The 16,768-nt window shown below is 45.4% G+C and overlaps 1 protein-coding gene across 1 annotated transcript in view; it reads right to left on the reverse strand.

Annotated features, from left to right (window-relative positions):
- LOC112072893 (dynactin subunit 2) overlaps positions 1-16,242 on the reverse strand; it is a 33,467-nt gene extending 17,225 nt beyond the window's left edge. The window contains exons 1-5 of the mRNA XM_070439959.1: positions 15,946-16,242; positions 15,213-15,281; positions 9,056-9,152; positions 1,996-2,057; positions 1,415-1,513 (exon numbers count right to left, since the gene is read on the reverse strand). Of these exons, the coding sequence (XP_070296060.1) occupies positions 1,415-1,513; positions 1,996-2,057; positions 9,056-9,152; positions 15,213-15,281; positions 15,946-15,981 (363 nt within the window). The 5' untranslated portion in view covers positions 15,982-16,242. The remainder of the gene's footprint in view (positions 1-1,414; positions 1,514-1,995; positions 2,058-9,055; positions 9,153-15,212; positions 15,282-15,945) is intronic.
- Positions 16,243-16,768: the final 526 nt, after the last annotated feature.

Here is a 16,768-nt window from a genome sequence, read left to right on the forward strand (position 1 = left end):
GCGTAAGGGCTAGGGGCCTAACGGTTAGGGCGTAAGGGCTAGGGCCTAACGTTAGGGCGTAAGGGCTAGGGGGCCTAACGTTAGGGCGTAAGGGCTAGGGGGCTTAAACGTTAGGGCGTAAGGGCTAGGGGGCCTAACGTTAGGGCGTAGGAAGCGTCAGGGGACCAACTTGGGACGTGGTGGACGTAAGGCGTAGGTGGGTGCCAACGTAGATGGGGCGGGGGGGGGCTAGGGGCCGTAAGGGCTAGGGCGCCTAACGTTAGGGCGTAAGGGCTAGGGGCCTAACGTTAGGGCGTAGGGCTAGGGGCTAACGTTAGGGCGTAAGGGCTAGGGGCCTACGTTAGGGCGTAAGGGCTAGGGGCCTAACGTTAGGGGCGTAAGGGCTAGGGGCCTAACGTTAGGGCGTAAGGGCTAGGGCCTAACGTTAGGGCGTAAGGGCTAGGGGCCTAACGTTAGGGCGTAAGGGCTAGGGGCCTACACGTTAGGGCGTAAGGGCTAGGGCCTAACGTTAGGGCGTAGGGCTTAGGGGGCCTAACGTTAGGGCGTAAGGGCTAGGGGCCTAACGTTAGGGCGTAACGGCTAGGGGCCTAACGTTTAGGGCGTAAGGGCTAGGGGGGCTAACGTTAGGGCGTAAGGGCTAGGGGCCCTAACGTTAGGGCGTAAGGGCTAGGGGGGCTAACGTTAGGGCGTAAGGGCTAGGGGGCTAACGTTAGGGCGTAAGGGCTAGGGGCCTAACGTTAGGGCGTAAGGGCTAGGGGCCTAAACGTTAGGGGCGTAAAGGGCTAGGGGCCTAACGTTAGAGTGTAAGGGCTAGGGGCCTAACGTTAGGGTGTAAGGGCTAGGGGGCTAACGTTAGGGTGTAAGGGCTAGGGGGCTAACGTTAGGGTGTAACGGCTAGGGGCCTAACGTTAGGGCGTAAGGGCTAGGGCCTAACGTTAGGGCGTAAGGGCTAGGGGCCTAACGTTAGGGCGTAAGGGGCTAGGGGCCTAACGTTAGGGCGTAAGGGCTAGGGGCCTAACGTTAGGGCGTAAGGGCTAGGGGCCTAACGTTAGGGGTAAGGGCTAGGGGCTAACGTTAGGGTGTAAGGGCTAGGGGCTTAACGTTAAGGGTGTAAGGGCTAGGGGCCTAACGTTAGGGCTTTGGGAGTATTTGTCTGACATGGGTGGTCCTGGGTGTAGGGGTTATACCTGGGTGGTCTAGGGTGTAGGGGTTATACCTGGGTGGTTTAGGGGTTATACCTGGGTGGTTTAGGGGTTATGCCTGGGTGGTTTAGGGGTTATGCCTGGGTGGTTTAGGGGTTATACCTGGGTGGTTTAGGGGTTATACCTGGGTGGTTTAGGGGTTATACCTGGGTGGTTTAGGGGTTATACCTGGGTGGTGTAGGGGTTATACCTGGGTGGTTTAGGGGTTTTACCTGGATGGTCTCCACCTCCTGACTGAGCTCCTGGATCTCATTAACCAGCCGCTGGTACTTCTGCTGGGGGGTTTCCTTCACCCCACAGCCCTCCGCCAACTAGACAGGCATGGAGAGAGAGGAGGAAAACAGAGTTAACATTCAGACAATACACTGAAGCGTCAGAACAGACAGCCGAATCATTATCCACAAGATTCAAATAGACAGCCGAATCATTATCCACAAGATTCAAATAGACAGCCGAATCATTATCCACATGATTCAAATAGACAGCTGAATCATTATCCACAAGATTCAAATAGACAGCTGAATCATTATCCACAAGATTCAAATAGACAGCTGAATCATTATCCACAGATCAAATTAGACAGCTGAATCATTATCCACATGATTCAAATAGACAGCTGAATCATTATCCACATGATTCAAATAGACAGCTGAATCATTATCCACAAGATTCAAATGGACAAGTAAAAGGTCTTGTGATGGATTTCACAGAGATGGGTTATGTGTCGCAACAGAATCAAATGGTACTATTTATAGAACAATAATCAATATGAAATATTGCAGCATCTACTCACAATCTCATATTCTCCCGACTCATAGCCCACTCTTTTGTTCTTACTGATACGATCTGAGAAGTCTGGGAGAGAAAACACAGATTCATTAGAGGAAAGACAAGAATATTAAATGATGGTTTTTGTAATAGGGATGAAACGGTTACCGGTTTCACGATAAACCACGGTAAAATTCCCGACGGTTATTATTACCGTTTCAAATGTTAATTATCATTAAAACCGTGTTTGATTACCGCGGTTTGAAAAACGGGAAATTACCATCCAGCATCAACCAAAGTTAGCGACAGTCTGACGCAGGCGGAGCATGCAACGTGGGTTTTGTTTTGTCTGAAAACATGGCGGGAGGGAGTGACAACGCTCGGGAGATTTTTCAGCCTTTTAAGAGGACCAAATCTGAAGTGTGGTCGTATTTTGGGTTTTACAAGAGTGCTGAGGGAAACTTAAAATCGAAGATGGTCACCTTGTCTGCAGAACATGCAACATATTCTATTTTAAAATCGCAGCGAAAGGGGGCAACAATTCAAAATCTCTTGAGTCATCTTCGTGACTACCACCCACTACTTTATAGTGAATGCAAGGTAAGTTAACTTCTAGCTCAAAGCATGATGCAGGGACTTCGGAATGGTGGAAAATGTCATGGTTGTCTGTCTAACTTGATAATAGATTGTCAATAATGTAAACTGAATCTTTCAGTGTTACCTACTCTTATAAAAACACATGTTGTTCTGCTGCTGTATGTGTCTTCAGACTCTATTCACCCATTGCTAGGCTGGACAATAGCACCATTCAACATTCACCTAAGGCTGAAAAACAGCAAAAGAACATTGGCTAAGCTGGAACACGAGCGCGAGCCCATAGCAAATGAATGGAATGGAACGTTTGCAGAGCCTGTTTGGACTGGAGTGATGCTTAGAATTCCATTTAGCCTAAAAAGGCACAAACAAATGTATCCCTTTTTATTTTACCAATACAATCTGTTCGTCAGACGAAACTGGGGAAAAAAACGACTTGTGTACAAAGTAACATCTGCACATCGATGGTGTCAACTGTATTTATGTCTGCGTAATGACAAAGTAGGGGGAAAAAATGAAAACAAACTATTTCTGGTCTAGTGATTGATGACAAACGAGCTCGCTGCCCAGACTCACAGAATTACAAAGAGGAGATTCTCCTGATTAAAATGGTGCCTGACTTGAATATACACATTGTGAGGTATTTGGCAAAATAGACAGGGATGCCTCTCCATAGGAAAACAAATGGGGGGAGCTCAGCGTTCCAAGAACAAAAAATATTTTGGGGCTAGCATTTAATGACAACCGAGCTCGCTGCCCAGACTCACAGAATTAAAAAGAGGAGATTCTCACAATTAAAATGGTATCTGACTTGGGGGAAAAAATCTAAATATACACAGTGCAAAATATTTGGCGAAATAGACAGACTTGCCTATATTTTCCCCTATATAGGAAACAATGGGACGACCTCAGAGTTCCATGAGTAATTGTTGTTGTTTACATTTAAACAAAGTGAGCCGGTCTCGTTGCCTAGCGAAACAGGCATTGTGACATAGAACAATAAGCTGGGAAGATAACGTTCAGAAGGCGAGTTGGTCCCACGGTGCTCAGTAGAACTAATAGGAGCTGGCAGGGTGAAAAATACCCTAAAATAAGGCCTGTTTTTTCATGATTACTTCAAAACTACGGCAAGCAGCTGGGAAATATGGTCCTATTATGAAACTGGGCTCCACGGCGAATGCAATGAACTATTTTTTTTATCAGAAAAAAGCGTTGTTAAAAATTGTGTGTGTCCCCAGCCTACCATTGCACACGATAACCTGTTATGTAGTTTAGTCACCCAACCAACATATTTTGTTCATTTAAAATCCGTCAGTCGACTTGGTTGTAAAAGTGTTCCAACAGGAGAAACACTATAGACTCCTATACAAGACTCCTTCCTGTATGTCAATTGTTGGGTTCATTGTAATTACTATCACTGTCTTCTTAAGACTCATTTGTATTTATGTAAATTGTGCATAGGGTCATTGCATACACTCAAATGCAACACAGAAGATAGTGTGTGTGATAATAATAATACATTTGCTATTCCCTTGTTTACAGAGTGGGCGTGCAGCAGGCAAACCCTATGCTACTGGTCCCTCCTCATCTACAGTTGTGACACAGACACTCCAGCAAGCATTTAAAAAAGGCAGGCTGCTTATGTACCCACATCAACACATGCTCAAGACCTCACTGCAGGCCTTTCATATTACACTGCAAAGGACATGATGCCATTTCATATTGTTGAGAGGCCTGGCTTTCTGAGGCTGATGAAGGTTGCCGTGCCTCACTACAAAGTGACATCACAGACATTATTTTCCAAGACTGAAAGCCCAAACCTGTACAACCAGGTTAAAGCTGATGTTGGAAAAAGTTTGTCTCAAGGCACATGGTTTGCTGCAACTACTGACCTCTGTACCGGTGAAAGCTGGTCAGCTTCACTATCCATTACCTCACCCCAGACTGGCAACTGGACCCCTGGGGTGGTCAACCCTACATCAGCTTCACTATCCATTACCTCACCCCAGACTGGCCCCTGGACCCCTGGGGTGGTCAACCCTACATCAGCTTCACTATCCATTACCTCACCCCAGACTGGCAACTGGAATCAAACTGCCTGGAAACACAGTTCTTCCCAGAAGATCACTCGGCTCACAACAGAGAGGTTTTTGAGAATATGCTGGAAGAGTGGGGGGATCAACAAGAAAGACCTGGTCTGTGTAACCACAGACAACACAACAAACATGATCAAGGCTTTAGAAAAGTTCCCAGATCTGTGGCTTGGGTGCTTTGACCATCCTTTGAACCTGTCCATCTCAAAGGCTCTGAAAATTCAGAGAGTTGACACAGCAGTCAAGGCCTGCCGTCATCTGGTCCAAGGCTTCTCACGGAGCTGGAAGAGAAGGAGAGAACTGGAGAGAAAAAGCGAGCTGCCCTCAACATGCCACAGAAGGCTCTGATCCATGATGTGGTGACCCGATGTGGATCTACACACAAGATGCTTGAGCGTTTCCTCAGCCAACAGCAGCCAGTCTGTGCGACTCTGGCTGGAGAAAGAGGAACATGGCATCTGATGCCCCAAGGATGCCAACATAAGTGTCATGGAACCTCTGAGCTCCTTGAACCTCTGAGCTCCTTGAACCTGTGAGCAAGTTTACAGATACACTTGCCTCAGAGACACTGTCAGCCATCAAGCCGGTCCTGGACTACATCACCTGTGATGTTCTGGTGGAAAAGGATACGGAGCCAATCCCTGACCAAGGAGATGAAAAGGGTAATGAGAGAAGACCTTAACAACAGATACACAGAGAGTCATGCACATGGCTTGTATCATTGACCCCCCACTTCAACATAAGCTTTTTAGATGAATCCGAGGCTGCAAAAGTTGACGCTGACAGCTGTGTCCAGGAGGCCTTGAAGCTGACAGCTGTGTCCAGGAGGCCTTGACGCTGCCAGCTGTGTCCGGGAGGCCTTGAAGCTGACAGCTGTATCCAGGAGGCCTTGAAGCTGCCAGCTGTATCCAGGAGGCCTTGAAGCTGACAGCTGTATCCAGGAGGCCTTGAAGCTGACAGCTGTGTCCGGGAGGCCTTGAAGCTGCCAGCTGTGTCCAGGAGGCCTTGAAGCTGCCAGCTGTATCCAGGAGGCCTTGAAGCTGACAGCTGTGTCCAGGAGGCCTTGAAGCTGACAGCTGTGTCCAGGAGGCCTTGAAGCTGGAGCTGTTCCAGGAGGCCTTGAAGCTGACAGCTGTTCCAGGAGGCCTTGAAAGCTTGACAGCTGCACAAGTCAAATCTACCAACGAGACTGGGAGTATATACCAAGCGACCACAGGGGATACCTCACACCAAGATGTTCCTAACAAGATCGGCATGCAGGGATAGGTTGAAACGGCTCGATGGTTTGCATGCTAGAGGTGAATAAATTTATTCATTATATCCCGTTTCAACAGGCAGGCAGCAGAGCGATGAAGAGGGTGCTAATTACCTTCCCAACGCTCAGCCCAGAAGAGACAAAGAGTGAAAGAAGATGTTACTCTAAGAGTCTGCCGTGTCCTTCTACCTAGTATTCATTCCATTTTCGCAGCAGACGAGGATTCCACTGGTGTGGTGGAGGTGAGGCATCAGAGCTGGCACTTTACATCCTTTCCCAGGTGTTATACAGAACTTGAGCTATATGTAAGCATTCGCAAGCCAACGTGCCATCAGTCAGAGAAGTAGTTGCAGTGCACATTGTCTGCCGCCTCGCAGATACACTTAACTTGTTAAAATCAAAACGCCATCTGGACAAAGTAAATATGAGCAAGAGTTACACTGGCCCCCCTTCCTCAGGTCAGACTAGACTTATTTTTACATTCACATCTACAAGGTGAATGCAGAAGGATGCCAACATTATTCAAGGCCATGTTAAGAACCAGCAGCACACTGAGTCTTCGTTTAGAAGAGCAGAGAACTAATATACGAGGATGTTAAGAACCTAGTCAGCTCAGCCTGGTATCTACTTTTTAATCGATGAGTAGAGGAAGGACCGGACATAACATCGGATTGTTCATGTTATCTTAAGAGCCATCAGCATCATCTATGTTACTGGTTTTCTTTTGACATTGGAGATTGTTAACAGGTATCATGATCAGGTGTGTAGTGTCTTAGACGATTGTTGTATTCAGACACCTGGTTGTCTTTTTAGAAGGTTGAGATAGCGGACATACAGTGATTGATTACAGACGCCAGCCAGTCATCTGGTTATATTTTTTTTATGGATTGAGACACGCACAAAACAGATCATAACAGGAATGTTAGGCCATCTAACTTAACTTTCTCAGTTTCTAGTTCACCTTGTGTTTTTACTTTTTATGAAGGCAAGGAGAAGCAGAACATTACTTCAGCGATTGTTAGAATGCTGCCTCAGTTTCAGCACCTTAGTTTCGATGATTATGATATAGGGTTTTATTTTTATATTGTTTGAAACTTTATGTAGGAAGAAACAGACATACAGGATGTTAGAGCCAGCCAGCACCTGGTTTCTTTATGAAGGAGAGAACGGACATACAGGATGTTAGACCAGCAGCACCGGTTTCTTTTATAGGCAGAAGAACAGACATACAGGATGTTAGACCAGCAGCACCTGGTTTTCTTTATGAAGGAGAGAGAACGGACATACAGAGATTGACCAGCAAGCACCTGGTTTCTTTATGAAGGAGAGAACGGACATACAGGATGATAGACAGCAGCACCTGGTTTCTTTATGAAGGAGAGAACGGACATACAGGATGATAGACGCAGCACACTGGTTTCTTTATGAAGGAGAGAACAGACATACAGGATGTTAGCCAGCAGCACCTGGTTTCTTTATGAAGGAGAGAACGGAATACAGATGGATTAGGCAGCAGCACCTGGTTTCTTTATGAAGGAGAGAACAGACATACAGGATGTTAGGCATCAGCAACACTTATGACCAGCAGCACCTGTTCTTTTGAAGGAGAGAACAGACATACAGAGATGTTAGGAGCAGAACTGTCTGCATCGACTATTTCCAGCAAGCACCTGGTTTCTTTATGAAGGAGAGAACATACATACAGGATGTTAGACCAGCAGCACCTTGTTTCTTTATGAAGGAGAGAACGGACATACAGGATGTTGAAGGAGAGACCATACATACAGGATGTTTAGACCAGCGCTCACTCACGGCTTAGCAGTATCACTTTGGTTATCTTTATTGATACCCGGACGTAGAACGGACATAGCAGGATTGTTATGTCGCTTGTGTGATATGTGTACTCATTTTTACCTTTTTGTCTTAGTATTATCTTCATCTGATTCTCTGTAGTCAGAGCACGCTGGTTTCTTATGAAGGAAGCCAGAAGCACGTGACATGTACAGAGTTAGGCACAGCAGCAACTGCGTTTCTTTATTGAATCGCGAGAGACACGGACTACAGATGTTTATCAGTTTTAGCACGCATTTGCCACCTGAGTTTCTTTACCTGACCGGACTAGAGTAACGCCTTGACATATTTATTTACAGGATGTTTAGGTTTCCATATCGCCAGCAGGCACGCTGGTTTTTTATGAAGGAAAGAGAACCGGAACATACAGGATGTTTAGAGCACTACCAGCCAGCGCCACCTTGTTTCTTATGAAGGAGCAGAACAATTACATCAATCAGTGCTGTTAATTTGATTTGTTTACATATTTTGTGTTATTTTAACGTCAACAACTACACATTGGATGTGTTTACATATGGTTGTATTGTTCTTACATGCACATTGCTTTACTTGTGATGGTTTTATATGCACAATTGATTTGCTTACTTAAGGTTGTGTTCATTTAAACCTGCACAAGGGAAACTTTTACCTCTCATGTCCACATGGTGCCACCTTTAATGTTAAATGTTATTATTTTAATGTTAAATGTTATTATTTTAATGTTAAATGTTATTATTTTAATGTTTCGGGCACACAGAAAAGTGCATAGTGCTGCTAATTGTATTTGTTGCTTGTTGGTTTTCAATATAAAACTTGGTGAAATGATTTCAGTGTGTCAGTACTTCTTGAACATGTCCAGCACATTTTAACAATACCGCGACAATACTGATCACCGTGATCATTTTGGTCACTATAATCGTGATATGAAATGTTCATAACCGTTTCATCTCTAGTTTGTAACCAATTCAGGAAACGGCTCATGTCTAGGGCTACATGACGTGACGACATGACCAGGGGAAAGTCCCAGAGTTCCTCCTGGTGAGGTCACATGGTCATCTGCTAATGTAAAAAAGGCTTTATAAATACATTTAATTTGAGTCAAGGATGAACTCCTGTGCTTTCTCAACTCCGTGCATCCTCTCTTCCCCACCTCATGCACTGGATAAGGTCTGAGCAGAGAGACCTTGGACCTTCTCCTCCAATATGGTTGAGAAGGAAGAGATACAGCCCAGCCCCTACTTGCTGAGATACAGCCCAGCCCCTACTCGCTGAGATACAGCCCAGCCCCGACAGCTGTTTGAAGGTATACTAACCGAGGCCTTTAGTGTTGACCCTCTTGTCCTTGAACTTGTCGTAGGCTGCGTTGGGGTTGACCACGATCCTCTCCACACTGTCACTGCACAGCTCTTCCTGTTAGAGACATCCAGAATAAATGAGACACCACAGGAGACTTGGGTCAAAACTAGGACAAATGGATTGGAAATGAAAGAGCTGAACGTTTACGTAGGCCAAAATGGTTCCAAAGGAGATCAGATTTGATGATTGATGGGGATTTGTGCCAATCTTCTCTCTCCATGGGTTATCTGTCACACTGGCTGATTCAATACAACCTGGGAACCTAGTCCCTTATATATATATATATATATATATATCAGAGGAATACCTGTATGGCTCAGTGTACAAACTCTCTCACACAGTAGACGTTGTTAAAATCGGTCAATTAGATACAATCCAATGAGTGAGACATCAACTTCATCTACAGTGTGAGAGAGGGCCCATGTGAGACGCCAACCAACACCAACTCACTAACACCAGAACACACAGATTGAAATGGATCTGTAATCAGGAAGTGAGGGGGGGGGGGTCTATTCCAAGAGGGAAAACACAGACAGTTGATTTAATATTCGATCAAGAAAGAAAAAAAAAGAAAAAAATCAGAATCTTGAGCACCCAATGGTTCCGCAGAATCCACAATGAATTCTCTTGAAATGAGCTCTTTAGTGACCAATGAAACGGAAAACACCACTGACTGTGTAAAGGGGGTGTATTGTGACAACACAATGTGAATGAAAAGTCAGCATTGCCTAGTTACCAGAAGACCTGGGAGTTAGGGACCAATCACTGCTCTACATGAGAAAGTTACCTCCCTCTTGCACAGCTGACTGATGGAAGATGCTATAGAGAGATATATATTATATAAATTAGAGTTTCAGAGTTTCTCCGGTCCTGTGACTTCTACATCATCTCTATGAGCTAGTTAGTTAGCTGTTTCAGTCAATTATACATCTATGGCTTTCTCCATCTGCTCATTTGAGGAAACAGATTCCCTTAAAATCAGTGATTGTGAGAAGAGCATCATTCTGACTAGCCTCAGGGAACTGTGCACTAGGGTGAGGGATGATGGCATCAATGTGTCTAAGCTCCTAAATGATTTATTCACATTAAATCAAAATGGGATCAATCAATAACCACTGACACAGACAGTACAGACAGACAGTCAAGACAGACAGTCAAGACAGACAGTCAAGACATGTTAGGAGTAGGAAGGGAGTCAGTCTGTTAGTCAGTGAAGCTCTTACCAGCTCCTTGGGTTCCCAAGGGGAGTTAGAGAAAGAGCACAGGGAGACAAAGAGGGGAGGGAGAAAGAGAAACAGATTAATGTGGTTATCACATGCCATGCACAGCAGCAGCCTGCCAGGGGAGATGAACGAGTCCTGTGTTCTGAGGCAGACTGCTGCTGAAACTGGAGACATTCACTATGAGACTGACTCTCTGATCTTTACGACGGCTCTGTTCTTTCCCTCTCGGACCCATCGTCTTTAGGCAATTTTTTCACAGCGAGGAAATATAGCTAATTTTCAGTGCAGCCCTCCGGACCTCATTGAAAAGCGAATTCGGACCCCGAGGCAAAATGAGTTTGACACCCCTGGTCTATGGTGATGCATCAACAGCAACTGTTGACATCACATAGCAATATTATACACACAGGTGGGTAGGCCTAAAATATGCCTTTTATATCCAGTGTGTGACTGAATATATTGTAAATAGCTGATATCCTTTGTATGATAGGCCCTGAGCTCTTAACTCTAGCCTCTCGTCTAATTATCTGGTATTGTTAGCATTGTGTAGTGTGTGGAACGAGGGGATTGGCAGAGGAAAACCCATTTCTGAGTGAGATGGTAGGAAAGAAGACAGCTGAGAACTGATTTGATGAGACATACAAGGTGCTAAATAAAATATTGTGAATGTCAAGGTGTGTTGCAGTATTGATCCCAGTGTTTGTACTGCTAGCAAAGTAGAGTTAGTAAAGATTGTTAGTTAGTAAGCTTCTGTTAACATGTACACCAGTAGCTAGAGTAGAGTTAGTAAAGATAGCTAGTTAGTTAGTAAGCTTCTGTTAACATGTATACCAGTAGCTAGAGTAGAGTTAGTAAAGATAGCATAGTTAGTGGGCTGCTGTTAAGTTACAGAGAGAGAGAGAGACACAGACACACAGAGAAAAAGAGAAAAGAGAGACAGAGAAAAAGAGAAGACAGAGAAAAAGAGAAAGAGACAACAGAGACAGAGCAAGACAGAATAAGACAGACAGACAGACAACACACACACACACACGCAGCGAGACACACACACACACACACACGCAGAGACAGACACAGATCACACACACACCGCAGAGACAAGACACACACACACACGCAGAGACAGACACACACACACCGCAAGAGACAGACCACACACACAACAACGCAGAGACAGACAACACACACCACACGCACGCAGAGCAGACACACACACACACACACGAAAGACAGACAGACAGCGAGCAGACAGACAGACACGCGAGACAGAACAACACAAGCAACGCGCCGAGACGACAGACAACCGCCGAGACAGACAGACACACCACGCCGAGACAGACAGACACACACGCCGAGACAGACAGACACACACGCCGAGACAGACACAACACGCAAGACAAGACACAACCACGCAGAGACAGACACACACGCAGAGCAGACAGACACACACGCAGAGACAGACAGACACACAGCAGAGACAAGACAGACACAACACGCCGAGCGACAGATCACAGACGAACAGACAGACACACACGCCGAGACAGACAGACACACAACGCCGAGACAGACAGACACACCGACGACACGCAGACAGACAGACACACACGCCGAGACAGACAGACACACACGCCGAGACAGACAGACACACACGCCGAGACAGACAGACACACACGCCGAGACAGACAGACACAATCGACGCAGACAGACAGACACCACACGCCGAGACAGACAGACACACACGCCGAGACCAGACAGACACAGCACGCACGAAGACAGACAGACACACACGCAGAGACAGACCAGACCAATACACACAAGAGACAGACAGACAGACATAACACAGAGACAGACAGACATACATACACACACACAGAGACAGACAGACATATACACACACAGAGACAGACACAGAGAGAGACGAAAAACCAAAAAAGAAGAAAACACAACACACCCATCAGAGCAAAGACAAGAGAGATGCGAAGACAGACAGACGAGCGAGAGACAAGACACACACCACATCAAGGAGAAGCCAGACACCGCGAGACAGACAGACGACATAGGTCATTCCACACAGACAGAGAGAGACAGAGACAACACACTACAGAGAGAGCAGATAGACACACAGAGAAGACCAGACACACACACGACAGTAGACACACCAGAGAGACACACAGGAGTACCACAGCACACAGAGACACACACACACAAGAAAGAAGGACCAACACAGCATCCCACCAGAACAGAGAGACACACACACACACACACACAGAGACAGAGAGGACACACACACAGACAGAGAGAGACAGAGACACACACACACAGAGAGACAGAGAGACACCACAGAAGGAGGAACAGACACACCACACAGAGACACACAGCAGAGAACACACAGAGAGACACACACACAGAGGACAGACGACAGCTACACACACAGAGAGAGACAGACATGCAGACAGACAGACACACAAACAGACAGAGAGAGACAGAGACACACAGAGAGACAAGAGAGACAGACAGACAGAGACAGACAGACAGACAGACAGACAGAGCAGCACAGACAGACAGACAGACAGACAGAGACAGCAGACAGCACACACAGAGAAAGACAAGAGCGAGACAGAAGAGACACACAGAGCGAGGAGAGACACAACAGCACACACAGAGAGACAGACTCAGCATGACAGAAACAGACACACAACACACACACACAGAACACACACAGAGAGACATAGACACCAGACCACCACACCAGAGGACAGGACAGACCACACACCACACAGACAGTGAGACAGACAGACAGACACGAACCACAGGAGAGACAGAGTTTACACAGAGAAGACAGAGACACAAAGAGAGACAGACCACATGTAGATTACAATATCCTTTGAGTTGTGCTACAAGTGTATGTGGGAAGGATGATTATGACGCAACTAAAAAATGTCTTGTCAGGTGATAGTGCTGCTACATTTGCAACAGGTGAAACAAGGGATCCTAACACTTCATCACATCACAGAGCAGCAATGGGGCACATCATCATCACTACATCCAATGTGAGGCAGATAGTCATGTCAACACAATTTGAAGAGAGGGGAACGGGACAGGAAGGATTTTACAAACCCATGCAATGAACTCCACTATATGTACTGAGAGAAAAATAACCTCTTAACTTGTACACACACTAGCGTCCCAAGGAGGGAGGGTGGGGAGAGAGGGGTGGGGAGAGAGGGGAGGGGTGGGGAGAGGAGGGGAGGGGTGGGAGGGAGGGGTGGGGAGGGAGGGAGGAGGGAGGGAGGGAGGGCGGGCAGGAGAGAAACGAACCGGACAGAGGGAGGGAGGGGAACATGGGAGGGAAAACGAAGACCGAACAGAGGGAAGGAGGGAGGGAAAAAACGTTATTAGGATTGGTGGTGTCACTGGTAGGTAATCTACTTTCACAGTTTGATCCATGATACACAGCACGATGATCCAGAGATGCAAATCAATCAAGTCCTTTGATCTGCATCTATGGAGTCAAGCCTTATCAGCACTCAGTTCAGTTCCATTACAACACAAGAGCCATTGGACGAAGGTGTCTTCCCGTACAGGAGTTTTGTTAAGGAGCCCCGACGCCTGGTCTGAACATTAACACGCATCGCTTACGGTACAGTTTGGGAAGCAAAAGGACCTTGTCTTCCATATCAGCAGGTTGCGTGTTGGGCTCCAAGTGGCACAGCGACTTAGTCACTGCATCTCAGTGCTAGAGGCGTCACTACAGGCCTGGTTAGATTACAGGCTGCATCACAACCGGACCGTAATTGGGAGTCCATAGGGCGGCGCACAATTGGCCCGGCATCGTTAGGGTCCGTCATTGTAAATAAGAATGTTGTTAATTTGGACTTGCCTAGTTAAATAAATAAAAAATATTTCACCTTTATTTAACCAGGTAGGCTAGTTGAGAACAAGTTCTCATTTACATATGCGACCTGGCAAGATATAAGCAAAGCAGTTCGACACAATACAAAACAAACAGAGTTACACATGGAGTAAAACAAACATACAGTCAATAATACAGTAGAAAAATAAGTCTATATACAATGTGAGCAAATGAGGTGAGGTAAGGGAGGTAAAAGGCAAAAAAAGGCCATGGTGGGAAAGTAAATACAATATAGCAAGTAAAACACTGGAATGGTAGATTTGCAGTGGAAGAATGTGCAAAGTAGAAATAGAAATAATGGGGTGCAAAGGAGCAAAATAAATAAATACAGTAGGGGAAGAGGTAGTTGTTTGGGCTAAATTATAGATGGGCTATGTACAGGTGCAGTAATAAATAATAAGGTTAGTGTTCCCACACAGTCATATCTCCATGTTATACAGTGCGTGTTTACAGAAGACAGAGGGACCAACTGAGCTAATAAGGTATTTGACATGCTCCTAACACCAGTGTGTAACGGAAGAAGTCAGAAATGTGTTGTCAATGGAAAAATACTGTCAGCTGCAACTGTGATTAAAGCCACTTAAAACAGTGCACAGTAAGTTTATATTTTGCATTTATGAAATTATTTTTGATGTGATATGAAAGTAAAGGGCTTTATGTTTCCAAAACTGTATCGCAATTGAGAATTGATGCTGGTTTAGATGGAGTATTTGGCTGTTTTAGCTGCCAGAGCCAGTCAACATCTGAAAATGTCCTTTTAAAAAAAAAGGTCCTTTTAAGGAATAATGGTAGGCTCCTTAAGAGTACATCTTGGGCTACTCTGGATCACACAGTGGTTTTCAGAGAGGATGTGACGCTCAGCCACATCGGCAACAGACTGGTGTTTTGGGATCAAGAGGCAGCAGCAAACTTTTTTTTGTTTCCCCCCCCCCAAACACTCCCTCCCTTCTCTCCTCCACCCCTCCATGTTTCACTCACCGACTCAAACTGGGCCTGATCATCTTCTGGCAGGTCACTGGTCTCATACACATCTGGCTCGTTGGACGCCTGTGGAAGACAACGACTCGTATTCTATAACAGCAAAATGACATGGACATAGCTGGCTACTTGCTAGTGCAGAATGAAACGACAGATACACTTAGCCTTCTCAGAGGATTATACTTTTTGTCAAGTCACTCAGTCTTACACACATTAAGAACAACAAAATACGTTTCCGTATTAGTTGTGGTTGTCAATTGTATAATACCCAATGAGTGGAACCACCCAACCACTCTCAGGAAATGTTATCAAGATAACTAGTTAACGTTAGCTGGCCAACGCCCATTCAATCACAAGGCTAGGCTAGCTAATTAGCTGTCGGGAAGAATAGCTATAGTTATAATCACAGATAGTTACAACAATGAGCAGTTAAACAAATCCTGTTTGGTTATATGCTTGATGAAAACTGCTTGAAATATGTTTGTTAAACGCAGACCATTTCAATGCACTAGGCTAGCGAGGTAGTTAACGTGTCGATACTGTAACTAACTAGCGTTAGCTTAACATAGATACGGTTAGTTTATCTGGCTAGATATCAGGCCAGCAATGCTAGCTAGCCTGGCTCCTGTGGTTTTGCTAGGGAGCATGTTACAAATATCTTATCGAGACAGATAGCTAGCTATAACGAGACACTGGCTAGCTAAGTTAACTAGCAAGCTAACAGGACACTTACGATTCCAGGCAAATTGGCGTATTTGGGATCAGCCATTGTTGAGGTTGCAAGGACGAGGCCGGTGGATGAGTAGACAAAACGTTAGACGTGACAAATATACCTGAAATAACGATGGACCTTGTGGACAAGTTATTAGTCCGTTTTAAACGCTAGCTAAATGAACAACCAAAGGAATCCTTTCACCCGTAGCCAAACAACTCGCTAACATAAACTGCTTTTTGTGTTATCAACTGTATTCTGACAGCTCGATTGTTCAGTAGCGGGCGAGTATAACAATCTCGCGAGATTTGCGTGGACGAGCGGCGCTGTAGTTTCATAACCTGGTAGACTTTGGAGATGTCACCTAAACTTGATTAAACTTGCAATGGTGCTTTTGTGAAATTGTACAAACATTGTAAAAACCTTCGGGTTGTTGCCACTAAGCATGTGAACGAACAGCATGACAATTGTCAGAGTAGGCTGCCTTGTCTGTCTATTTATAGACATAGGGAATATAGCCATAGCCTAAAAGCCTTTGTTTGGATGAATCATTTTGTAAAGGGAAAACATTGAAACAAAACGTATATTTCCCTAGTTTATTACTATAGTCTCGACTGTGTGAGTGGCCTAATAAATGTCCTGTAAATAACCTATCATAGACGTCTCTGTCAATCACTGTAATACCACGTATGTTCGATTTTTAACGAATGTGGGCCTACGATTGACTGGTCAAACCATATTCGCATGATGAGGCTATTATACAAATTATTAAACACCAATTGTCCATAGGCAACCGCTCCATCTTCAGCGCATCAGTGGTGCTGATGAGAGGGATGCGAATAGG

The sequence above is a fragment of the Salvelinus sp. IW2-2015 genome, unplaced genomic scaffold (assembly GCF_002910315.2).
Source record: "Salvelinus sp. IW2-2015 unplaced genomic scaffold, ASM291031v2 Un_scaffold2072, whole genome shotgun sequence".
Taxonomy (NCBI): Eukaryota; Metazoa; Chordata; class Actinopteri; order Salmoniformes; family Salmonidae; genus Salvelinus; species Salvelinus sp. IW2-2015.